General features: G+C 41.5%; 1 protein-coding gene across 1 annotated transcript; it reads left to right on the top strand.

The window, feature by feature from the left end:
* Window positions 1–1,125: 1,125 nt before the first annotated feature.
* Window positions 1,126–12,966, top strand: tomm70a (translocase of outer mitochondrial membrane 70 homolog A). Its single transcript, XM_079739999.1, has 12 exons — window positions 1,126–1,401; window positions 2,691–2,864; window positions 3,525–3,651; window positions 5,813–5,922; window positions 6,081–6,229; window positions 8,100–8,307; window positions 8,704–8,838; window positions 9,204–9,311; window positions 9,739–9,855; window positions 10,090–10,187; window positions 10,437–10,559; window positions 11,098–12,966. The coding sequence occupies exons 1-12, from the start codon at window positions 1,159–1,161 to the stop codon at window positions 11,249–11,251; spliced, it is 1,746 nt and encodes a 581-aa protein (XP_079596125.1). The 5' UTR covers window positions 1,126–1,158; the 3' UTR covers window positions 11,252–12,966.
* Window positions 12,967–13,321: the final 355 nt, after the last annotated feature.

The following is a 13,321-nucleotide window of genomic DNA, read 5'->3' as shown; positions in this document are numbered from 1 at the left end:
TCTATGAACGTCTTTACTGTACCGACAGCGATATATTGTTTAACTTCTTATGACAAATGTACTTATTGTAACAAATGCACTTATTGTAAGTCGCTTTGGATAAAAGCGTCTGCTAAATGCCCTAAATGTAAATGTAAATGTCCTTAACTGGAAATCAATGAATGAATACACAGGCCTACAATGGGCCTGTGAAAATAAAGATGAATTCTGTGTTAACTTGCCCCTTCCCGCAAATGTTTAGAACGAAGATTGTCGCTAGCTGAATGAGGCTGGTTGGGATTTATTCAACCGAAAATAATGTTGGAATCTTAAAACTCTTAACATTTTACACACTCTGGTTTGATAATATATACAGTATATTTATAGACCGTGGCAACAATAAGCAACATCTAATATGACATGATAACAAGAAATATAAAATAAATATAATATAATATAAAACAACTCCTGGCTTAGCTCCTTCTTCACCCATATATCACAATGTAAATATTGCTTTACATTTACAAATGTTGTGCCATTATAGTATGGAAACACCTTGATCTAACATAATTATTGAACAGTTATTTATTGTCCTGACAGACCACCACAACTTTCACCTATAAATTAGTTGCTCAAATCACTTCTCTCTCAAATGAATTTAGATTATGTTCTTGACCGAATAGTTTCTGTCAAGAACATGACATCTAGTGGCTAAATTCAGTATGACAAATTGTCACTATGTCTTTATTTCATAACATCATTTAAAACAATATTCGGCTGCAAATAAATAAATGGAAAATAAACATCAAATGCATTTGTATTAGTTCGAAAACCGTTACATCTAGATCTAAATATAACATCTTATTTTATGTACGTTAAACAGTATGCTTGGTTTGAAGGATGTATGTTTACTTGCATATAAATGCTCACGACAACGCTTAATGCTCACACACACGCATACATATTTAATCAAATTGCATATTTTCCCAATGTTTTCATAGTTCATAATACATCACATATTTGTATAGGTATATACGTATTATAATATCAGCATAGAACTGGACCTGACGTGACCGCTAGTGGTCACCAGTATCCCGTGAAGAGCAGCCCGACTCCGCCGTGACCTCGCAGAGCTCCAGAAGAAGAGCAGAGCTACACACGGAGCTGTCACGGTGGATCATGGCCGCATCCAAGCCGGTGGAACCACAGTCTGCAGCCGGCCTACCGCGCTGGCAATTGGCCTTACTAGTCGGGACCCCAATAGTGCTCGGAGTAGGGGCCGTTTACCTCTGGAACAGGAACCGATCGAAGAAGGACCGAAAGGGGAAGGGGAATGGTGAACGAAAGACTCCAGAAGGCAGCGCTAGCCCCGTACAGGGCCAAGACGGCGAAGCACGGGCCAACCGGGAGCTGGAGAACATGGTAAAGGAAGGGCTTTGCTTCAGGGGGAAACTTGCATGTCTATGTACTGTGACACTGTACGTATTAGTGTCTAATGTTGTGTATGCTTGTGCTCGAATGACAATTTTCGGTGACTAAAACGTGGTTGCCGTTAACACGCGTCTCAAGGACGTGGAGCGTACCCGGGCTGGACTGACGACTCCTCGGCCAGCGTCAGACGCGCATGCGGTGATCTGCGGTCAGCTAGCCTCGTAAGCTAGCACCAAAGCTAAACTAGTCGATAGCTCGGTGGCTAGGTTACGAAGCCTCATTAGAAATTTAGATTTCATGAAGAGCCTCGCACAACGAACATACGCAGGAAAGAAATGATATTGCGCACCGACAGTATGATACCACACAACGTGGTGGCACTGTCTGTATAGAAACGAGGTATGGTCTAGGCTGGTTGATAGTTGGATAACGCGGCTGGCTAGGTATTGAGTCCAGTGTGCGGGGAGGGGGCGCGGTCGGGAGCGCTACCTGGGAGCACGTTGAAGTGTCGTTATGGTATTCATTCACTAGACCACCACAGATCACCATCTTGTTTCACTGACGTTGGCACTACTTTCACTTTACATTAAACAGGAATGGTGATCTCCCTGTGTGTTATATATTCATAAAGATGGTCTAAACTAATACTAAAATAATTTTAAACGTTTCATTTTATTTGTGCATATTGTACGGGCCGTATGGGTGGCTTAAGAGTATTAACCCTTCACAGACAGGGTGGTAGTGGAACCAAAGTCAAATGACCGATCACAATGTTAGCTTATTTCCACCCATATTATTTACTTTTCCAAAACATTATGGTAGAGAAAAACGTTATTTCACCTCCAAATCATCAAACGTGACTTCTTCTAGTTCTAAAATCTTTTCTCTCTATTACACTTTTGTAACCTGCAAAAGAGCTGTTCTGATTGGTGAAACAGTAACCTTGGCTTATTGGGTTAACAAACCTTGCCAATGGTGTAATTTGTAACTTGTTTGAGATAAGATTTCCAGGTCTAACGAATGAATTTGGACTTTCTTCACCTCTCCCTACAGTCAGTGTGTTATAGTTGGCTGGGCCCAATGTTTCCTAAACAATCCCTACTTTGCGCTTGTCTACAAAAATATTCTTTGTCCATTAAATTTTTTTTCGAGATCCGATAACATATCCCTTTTTCGGTCAGATCCGGACCGAAAAAAAGCTATGGTTGGAAAGAACATGAATGTGTTTTTCTGTCACCTCAGATAAGTAAGTACACTCTTCTCATCTCTTCCTCCTCTAGAGTCCCCTGGACCGGGCCCAGGGAGCCAAGAACAAGGGCAACAAGTACTTCAAGGCGGGGAAGTATGACCTGGCCATCCACTGCTACACAGAGGCCATCTCCCTCTGCCCAACTGAGCAGAAAACGGACCTGTCCACCTTCTACCAGAACAGAGCGGCTGCCTACGAACAGCAGGTCAGACTCACACACTGCGGCCTCAAACCTACCAACATAAGCTGTGGATTGTGTGGTACTTGATCCTTTTCTGCATTTGAAAAGAAATGAACATAATCAGAAAACGGTTACTAATATTAGAAATCCTGAAATAGAAAGAAGTCTTAATGTTCCTTGTTATCCCATCCAGAACAGTTGCAGAGGCATTAATGGCTGATAGCAAGCCAAGGCTAGACATGTGTTGTGGCTAATTGTAACCTTTGTGTTATTTAGACTCACTCTCAGTCTGGGTTTTTAACCCACACAAGGCACAACCAATGCTAGTCTCCAGTTATTAAGAAGCCTCAGACCTTAGATATGGCTTAGCGAAGGTGTAAGCTAAGGTCTATAGCTAAGCTATGGCCTAGTGTTACATGAAACCAAGCACAATTTTTTTAAATTATTGTTAAGATTTTATTAGATTTCAGTTGAGTTTAAATATGTGTATGATTTCATATAAATCATGCGTGAATGATTTCCGAGGAAGCGTGTGTATTTCAGATAAAACATGCGTGTATGATTTCAGATTAACCATGCCTGTATGATTGCAGATTAACCATGCCTGTATGATTGCAGATTAACCATGCCTGTATGATTGTATGATTTCAGATGAACCATGCGTGTATGATTGTATGATTTCAGATGAAGTGGACGGAGGTGGTGCAGGACTGCTGCCAGGCTGTGGAGATGAACCCCCGCTACGTCAAGGCTCTGTTCAGACGCGCCAAGGCCCTGGAGAGACTAGACAACAAGAAGGAGTGTCTGGAGGGTGAGTCTTTAAAGGCCTACGTGCAGGTTAACCGAAAGTTTTGATTGATGAGTACATAAAGCACTCAAAATATGTGTATCATTTGTCTCCAAAATAGTGTTAAAGTCCAGGTTTGGCGTTTTTGGCGGTAACGGGTGTTTTCTAACGCCATTCGGCATTGACGTCACGTTGGGAAGACGTGGTGGAAGGTAGTCTCAGCCTAGTACTAGAACTATGGCGTCTAAGAGGTGGCAAGGACCACAAATAACGTATGATGGCCCACAGTCGTACAATTTCGAACCTGTCAGACATTTTAGCAACGCAGCAAGCTAGCGCTGGAGCTAGTCAATGAACAGCAGTGCATACAATAACGACACTTTTATAATTTTTTTACTGTCAATGAATAGCACTGAGTGAAAGTCAACGTTTTCTTTATATCTAGTGACAGCGATTATGTCGTTCAGATAAGTACCGGTAAACTTAGTCAGAAGATCTAGAAATAGAAGGCATAATGCTAGCTATGGGCTAACTTAGCCTATCTGTGCACTTGCAATGAGTGCCTGCAAGTATAACCAATCGTGGTTTGACATTATTTAACCATCTATCTACCGCAAATACGACCAGACAGATGTACATTGAACACATACACAAAGCACATCGTCCAACCCGGCGGATGCTGACAGACAGCCCACAACAAGCCAAACATCACCACAGCGGTTTGCTCTCTCTCTCTCTCTCACTCTCGCACGTCCGTACACAATCACTCCAACTTATCCAACTCCAAGGCTAGGCTGCTTCACTAAGACCACAACTAACCACAAGGCCTTCATAACCATGCAGTATGCCAAAGCCGGAAAGGACACACGTACAGTCGCACACACTCATCTTATGCAAAACAATCCGTTTTATCATCAACATTCAGTCTCTGCAAAGATTTAAAGACTAGCCTCTTACCATAAGTTAGAATGGACCCAAAGTATGTGATTGATACAGTCTGGTTTAGCTTTCGTTTTTAGTATGACTTCTCAACATTATGTCTTTCTTGTGTTAGGCGCACATGGCTAATTTGTATATGCGCACAGGATTGGCTGGCTCCGCAAGGCAAATAATAGAACATATTTAATTATCTTTCTATCTATCTACCCATGCATGTGTCGATTTTCAATGTGAAGTATTTTGTGTGTGTCCAGTCAGACTTGTTGTCTCCCTCGTTCTGTGTGGTCTTTTAGGCTATACTGTGTGAGCCTAATCACCTAAATTAATTCCCGACGATTTGCGTCGTTTGGTATTGATAAAGACTTGACTAGGCTATCTATCTATTTAGGCTATCGTCTATTCCCCACTATTCACTTCGCCTTTGGCGAATAATTGTGAATTAAATGTTTTAGTATATACTACACGTGAACACTCACTCACAAAATAAACAAGATAACACTTTTTGCCGGGATTTATTTGTTTTTATTAGCGGTTTATTTGTTATTAGCAGACATTTTGCGATGAAAACAATATCGAGTTTGAGATGTCAATAATGGGATATTGCCCAATATCCCGAGATAGTGAACCAATCAAATTGCGCCATCTTAGAAGGTTCACGTGTAGCATATACTAACTATATATAATATCTATGTATTTATCTATGTATCTGTAAAATCTGCTGAACACTCTTACTAGTCTCTACTCTCAAGGGTCTCAATGCGGCTTTGGCCCGTGTCTCCCAAACGTGACGTCATGCAATGCATTCTGGGGGGAAATGAGAATCAATAGCAAACCTCTAAAATAGTACCTACTTTTTTGTATTACATTCCGTTTTGTGATACCTAACAACATTAAATACAATAAATAACAGTTTAATTCTTTATTACCTTCGAGCAAATTGCACAAATTCGTTGGAAAATAAACCCTGCAACACGGCCTTTAACCCATCCTGTGAAACAGACCAAATTAACCAAACGGGCATATTGATTATTGCTTTTGGCCTTCACACGATCCACTCGGTCCCTGCTGTGATCCCTGTAGGGCCCCACCACCCACAGACTCACCACTGGTGTAGAGGATTCGAAATCCACTCAGGCTAAGATAAGGCTGATTGATCCCAGACTGAAATCTCCCAGGGATTGACTGGTTGTAGCCCTCGACATGATGATGCTGATGATCATGGTGTGTTTGTTTTCGTTTCATCCAGACGTGACAGCTGTGTGCATCCTGGAGTCCTTCCAGAACCAACAGAGCATGCTGCTGGCCGACAAGGTGCTCAAGTCTCTGGGCAAGGAGAAGGCCAAGGACAAGTACAAGGTAGGGAGCCCCACCGGCCAATCAGAGAGGGAGCGAGCGGCACGTTAGCCAATAACGTAGAGGAGACAGACAATCAAAGACCTGAGAATATAATGTAGAGAGACATTAGCCCGTCACAGAGGGATTGTTTTGAAATATATTTTGGTGGTCTTCCACAGAACCGTGAGCCACTGATGCCGTCGCCGCAGTTCATCAAGTCCTACTTCAGCTCCTTCACGGATGACATCATCTCTCAGCCTCTGCAGAAGGGCGAGAAGAAGGATGAGGACAAGGACAAGGAGGGCGAGGCCGCAGAGGTCACCGAAAGGTCAGAGAGCATGGCTCAGTGGCTGTGTGGACAACGTCTTGACTTGTGTTTCTGTGTAGTTTGTAATAAGGATGAATATTTGATTATTCGATTATTCGTTCCCGAGGGTCAAAATCAATTTTTTTTAACATTTGGACCGTTAACATTTTTTCCCGTTCAAATATAAAGTTTTTCACAAGCCATAACTTTGTTTCCCTAGTAACGCCTGAGGGTTTGACTAATACCTGGAACAATCATTACCTTCCCGCAAGGTTCTTATGCAACGGAAACGTTGTTCACTCCTCCAGTAAATAGGACGGACCTTAGCTACGACTTGGCAACGGGAGGTATTCTAGTCCGCTCAGCTATGAGAGCTAACGTTATGTATTGTACATATTTATAATTCGAAATTCGTCCCAGCCTTTATACAACAGATACTCTAGGGTCTATAGCATATAACCGCGTTGTCTGATTACAGTTTAATTCATTTTTCACAATTTACCAGCTCTCGTTTTGAAGACCGAATCACCGTGCCATTCATTTCAATGGGATTCGCGACAGTCTATACTTTCAACATAAAGTGTACATATTTATAATTTGAAATTTGTCCCCCTTTATACCACAGATGCTGTAGGGTCTATATCATATAACTGCGTTTTATGATTACAGTTTAATGCTTTTTTTTTTACAACAGACAATTTGACTGGAACTACTTAGCAGGTAGTTGTTTTTTTGCGTTTAAGTTATTAAGTGATTTCTTGTCGATGATCCATGGCTGCCTTTGTGAATGTCGGCACACATCATCGATTATTCGTTCATACCACCCACAGATTGTTCGACCATGAAAATTTTGAGTTATTCACATAGCTAGTTTGTAATGACGGTTGGCATAAGTGGTGTACAGTTTTTTGGCTGCTTCGCTGTAGGACGTTGTTGTGCATTTGCAATAATGTTTAGCTAGTCTGAGTGTTGTGTTGCAATGCTCTTTTCAGTATTCACGTTTGTACAAGGTGGTATGAAATTCATTATTCCAGTATTGTAAATTACATGATTATTATTCCATTCCATCATTTATTTGTACCGATTGAATAAGCACGATACCTTTTTATCCTGGGAAAGCTCAATTCAAAGCTGTCAGCTAGAGCTAGGTGGGCAAAAATGAATATTAATAGCTGAATAGAATTTAGTTGCTGTTAAAAAACGTGTACTGTTGATACAGCTAAAAGCCATAAGGTTGCATTCATTTCGTACACGTACCTGTACTGTTTGGATGTAATATTTCACTGAGCTGAAGGAATAATTCATTCCAGTTTGCGTGGGCTTGCCAGCTGGAGTAATCACAAACTCCTAGATTATTATTATTATTATTATTATTATTATTATTATTATCAGTTCTTCATTAAGGAACCAAGGCAGTGAGAGTATATATGGATGCATTGCGGCAGGTTGTTCTATTAGTAAACTTCAACACAACTGTCGTTCTATTAAAGCTCAACAACATTAGAAAATACTGGCATCTGACCTTTCGCCAAGCAGTTCCATTGTGTGACCCTTATAGCATCACAGTTGGCTTAGTTCACCAAGGATTCCCATAACAAAAATGGGGCAGGATAGTGTAGCCGACAAGTAATCGATCTCCAACGCACACAGTATGTCTGTAGGCCTTCTTGAGGTAGATGCCCCTGCCTAACTGCTCATTTATGACCTGCAACTGAATTCACTTAGTCAGTGAAGTCCCTTTTGGATAAAAGTGTCTACTGTCATGATGGTTTGATTATGTATCGCTGGATGACTAGATGGGATAATCACTATACAACTAAAAACTCTTCTACCTTCACGACTACTGAAAGTAACACACATTAACGTCCATCTTTGTTCTCTCTGCCCTTAGCTCTGGCTACCTGAAGGCCAAGCAGTACATGGAGGAGGAGAACTACGACAAGATCATCAGTGAATGCACCAAGGAGATCGACTCGGCAGGCCGCTACACCACGGAGGCACTGATCCTGAGGGCCACCTTCTACCTGCTGATCGGGAACGCCAACGCCGCCCAGCCCGACCTGGACCGCGTCATCAACACACAGGACGCCAACGTCAAGGTAACTCCAACCCTCCACCTCCTCTGAGGTCAGGTGGTGGTTTTACGATGCCAGAAACAGAGTGGAGGATCATGGGAGATCTAGTGGCGATAGGGATTCCCTCTGTGTGGTTGTAAGAGGAGAGCGTCGGTGGAGGACGACACAGACGTGGGTACGGAATTATCATATTTTCTTAAGGAAATTATATATCTCCTGTTGCCTCCAGATATTTATGGCCATTGGATGAGAATGCTTGAAAGGATTTGGGGTGTGAATTGGATACATTAAATCGAATGTGTTTAATGTATAAACGTTATGTCACATGGGGTTAACTTAAGGACCCATGGAACATTCTTGTCATCTTGTCGGTCAGCGGCTTGGGGATGACTCGTGTGGTGTTGTTCCCTCCGTGTGTAGCTGCGGGCCAACGCGCTGATCAAGCGCGGCAGCATGTATATGCAGCAGCAGCAGCCTTTGCTCTCCACGCAGGACTTCAACATGGCCGCCGAGATCGACAGTCACAACGCCGACGTCTACCACCACAGGGGGCAGGTGAGGGTCATTGGTGTTTTGGGTGCTGGCTTGTCTGGTTGGTTTGTCACAATAGCCTCCTTGTGGAGGGATATGAACTTCCACACCATGAATAGAATTACAATTGTCAAGAAATGTTATTTTCTGCCTTGACATTTTAATTATATTAAAAGGTGCCAATGACCTTTGCTTGATTAGTAAAAATGATTAGTAAAAATTCAGACATTTTAAAGTCAACAAAACATATTTCTAAAATGGTTTTAATCAAGTCTTGTGTTTTTAGAAGAGTACACTTATCCACTGTTTTAAACTGAATATATGGTTGGGGAGCTTTTGCTTTGGGTTCGTAGCTCCTCATAATTGTTTGTGTTTCTTCTTGCCGGTAGCTGAAGATCCTGCTGGACCAGGTGGAGGAGGCGGTAGGAGACTTTGACGAGTGCATCCTCCTGCGACCAGACTCGGCTCTTGCCCAGGCCCAGAAGTGCTTCGCTCTCGTAAGTCAAAACCTCACACTTTTCCCAAAAAGATTACAACTTACTTTCCCAATCGCTGTGATGCAAAACAACAGTCAAAGTGCCTTAAACAGTATTAAATATTACAGGATAACTTTCCAATGCTCTTTCCCCACACACGTCTATGTAAGCTATGGTGAGGGTGTTCGGCTCTCAGCCGAAGGCTACTGGGTTCGATTCCCAATGGCCGCAGCCTAACCTGTAGCCATCCTTGTGCCCTCACTATTTATTACCTGTGCCTAAGGGACATGTATCTGGCACAGAAAGCTGCTTTGGATAAAATAAATGTCTTAGAAATGACTTTTATGGACTTCCAAGTCGCTTGACTATATGGGAACGGATCAGTTTGTGTTGATGCAGCATCGGCTTGTCTCTGATTGGCCGGCATGTGTTGGTGTTGTGTTCTCAGTACCGGCAGCAGTACACAGGGAACAACCCCTACCAGATGCAGACCGCCATGGACTGCTTCGAGGACGTCATCCGGCGCTTCCCCAAGTGTGCCGAGGGATACGCTCTCTATGCTCAGGTAACACCGCAACGTCGTGCTCCACTCAGCACTGCACACTCAGCATACTGTATGAGAACCTGGAGGATCACTGATGCCTGTCCACTCTCTCGGTCTCTCTCGGTCTCTCTGTCTCTGTCACTCTCTCTGTGTTTGTGTGTTTCCGTCTCTGAGGATATTACTTTTTAATTGAACGACGAATATACTCCTATATATTACGTTAAATTGAAATGGTGTCCTCTGTTTTCACTGCAGGCCCTCACTGACCAGCAGCAGTTTGGGAAAGCAGATGAGATGTATGATAAGTGCATTGAGCTGGAGCCAGACAACGCCACGACATACGTTCACAAGGGGTGAGCAGATCACTTTCAGTTAACGCGCCACAAAACACATGAATAAGTTATTACAAAATCGATCTACATAACTAAAAATCATCTAATTATTTACTGCTGAAAATGACAAATAATGCTGTTATTATTAGTCAAAAATACATTGTTCATTAATTATTCATCAAAACGGCACATCTTGAGTTTATTGCTATCAACAGATATCATTGCTTTATTGCGTGTAATTGAACCACTGTTATGTCCTTGTCACCTCAGGCTGCTGCAGCTCCAGTGGAAACAGGATGTGGACCTTGGCCTGGAGCTCATCAGCAAGGCCATCGAGATCGACAACAAGTGTGACTTTGCCTACGAGACCATGGGAACCATCGAGGTCCAAAGGTCAGAACACGCCTCAAAGCTCCCATCTACTTCCCGCTTACCCCTCCAATTAAATGCCTTGTCCCGAGATCCTGATTTCATACCTATTAGGATTGGGAGAGAAGGGTCAGATGTATTTAAAGTGAAGGAATGTGTACTTCATTCATTCTCCAGAGGTTCAATGAAAAGAAAAACACTTTGCCAAAAAGTGTATAACAAGAAGCTTGAAATATAAAAGTCTTTCTGCCTAAAATGTATGATCTTTTTTAAAATGATATGCTGTTGACTACAATATACATTTAAGACTGAGAGGATTTGCATTGCACAATAGAAGGTATAGAAATAAGTAACGAGTAATAAGTATTCAAAAAATATATATTTGAAAATATTCTTAATTCTTAATACATGCTAAAAAGACCATGAACGTCATCCGATTAGTCGAGTGAGATTGAGTAGAATTGACCCTGACTTGGAGCAGACTCTATCTTAAGGGGCTTCAACTGAAGTGATTTGAGCCATGTCGAACTAACCTGTATGTATGGTCTTCCTCCACCCTCAGGGGTAACCTGGACAAGGCAATAGACATGTTCAACAAGGCCATCAACCTGGCCAAGTCTGAGATGGAGATGGCCCACCTGTACTCCCTGTGTGACGCCGCCTACGCCCAGACCGAGGTCGCCAGGAAGTACGGCCTCAAGCCGCCCACGCTGTAACCGTGGTTACACACGCCCTCCGTCAATCACAATCCTCTCGAAGCTGAGCCTGGTTTTTGTTTATTAATTCAAATGCGACCGTTGACGTTTTAGTGTGTTGATGATGGAAACAGCTCTGGGTTAGGAACCGCTTGTGTTTACATCCAATCGGAGAGAGGTTTTTGGGGGCCGGTTGGTTCCCTTGTGACCCCGGGCTCCCCTGCCTGAGACCTGGTTTAGAGATTGTTTCAGCCTCTAACCGGCCTTCAGCTGGGACTTAAATTAGACTTGCAGCACCCTGATGTCCATCTCTAAACCCAGCAATGATCTGTCATTCTGGGGAACTCTATTCTGTCATTCAAATGGTCTTTTCCTGACATTCAGATTACCTCCCTTTCATTTAGATTATTTGTCCCGACATTCAGATTATATCTGTCCTGCCATTCTTATTGTCTCCATGCTGTCATTCACATTCTCTTTCTCGACATTCAGATTATCTCTATCCTGTCATTCATATAGTCTTTTATCTTCTCGTACCGATGATCTCTTTCCTGTCATGCAGAGTATATCCATCACAAGGGCCTGTCCAGTGCTTACGATCTGCTTCCAATCCAAAAGTAAATTACTAAATTAAACTAAATTAGAATCATGCTCCCTCAATTTGACAAGTAGTATTCCTAAAATACTATGAAAGCATTGCCTAATTTAATTTGGCTTGCCGAATTGTTTAATTTATCTAACCTTTCTTTCTAATAATGTGTATGTTGTCCGGCTTCATCCAACGTTCAAACATGACGAAGCAGAGAATGCAAGTTAAAGACCTATAGTCCAATGTGTGATGGGAGTGTTTTTTGTTTTATTATAGTAAATACTGGAATGAATTACTTGTTGGCAGTGCACACAGTTTAGCCATGAGCTTCAACATGTTAATGTCTCCTTTAAGTGTTATGTTTTTTGTATTTTTACTTTGTTTTTTGGGGGATTGCCTAGTTTTGTTTTCTATGCCTTGTACAGCATGTGATGTGGATGCAATGCTTGCCCTGATGTTTTGAAACCTCAACATAAGGATTCTGGACTAGTCGTCATGGTAAACTGAGTTCAGTTGGGCTCATCTGCGTTCAATACCCGCAGTAAAACTGGGCCATATTTTTTTCCCCAATCCCACAGGATTCTCTAGCCAATATAATATTTTGTTATTTAATTTTTTCTGATTATTCTGCAGACTGGTCCTTTAAGATGACACACATACACACAAACGAATATTCACAATACATTTTTACATCCTATGGTTTATTGCTGGTAGGCTTAATTCAGACCTGTTAATAACTACAAAGTCATATTGAACAAATTACTCTTAAGAAAAAAAACGTATTTACAAAGTGTTGGACTTTCTGTTATGATTTTATCTGAGTAACTGATCAGGGCTTTGGTTTGTAATTGTAGAATACCCATCAACAATCTGGCCAGCACTTATGGAAGGTGATATTTGAAAGTTCTTCTGTTACCAACTAATTAAACCTACATTCCATTCTGAACAGACGTTTGGCTGCTGTCAGTGAAAGAACCATCAGAATATTAGAGGAACCATAGAGTAATCTTTAACATGGATGTGAGCCTTTGACAATTATGTGCATCTGCAGATTTCAGTAATTTTGACTGTTCTGGGAAAACTTACACTATTATTTGAGATGTACCACGACCAAAGTAAAAGAACATATGAATCCTAATAAAGATATAATTACTGGAAAACAAAATCAGTCATTTATTCTGTAGTTCTCTAGAATGGTATCATTTGTAGTGTATTAATTAAAAAGTGTTTATATAAATAGTTGGTATTTTCTTTCTTGATTTATAACAGGCTTTCAATTTATGAAATACTTGATGTCCTTGAAAAACCAACTATATCCTATAATGAATCTAACAGCCCACTTTGAACCAATTAATTTACAACTCGGATAACTACAATAAATGTATTGCAAGGTTAACAATGGACCTGATAATAGTGCAAACGTTGCAAACTTGTACAACTGAAAGAAAGTGACCTGTCGAGAAATAATCGTTTTCTTCACCTAATTAAAATAATTAGCCCCA

Source organism: Pollachius pollachius (genome assembly GCF_949987615.1).
Source record: "Pollachius pollachius genome assembly, chromosome: 7".
Lineage (NCBI taxonomy): Eukaryota > Metazoa > Chordata > Actinopteri > Gadiformes > Gadidae > Pollachius > Pollachius pollachius.
Note: the sequence above shows the minus strand (reverse complement) of the source record. Positions and strands in the feature narration are given on the sequence as shown.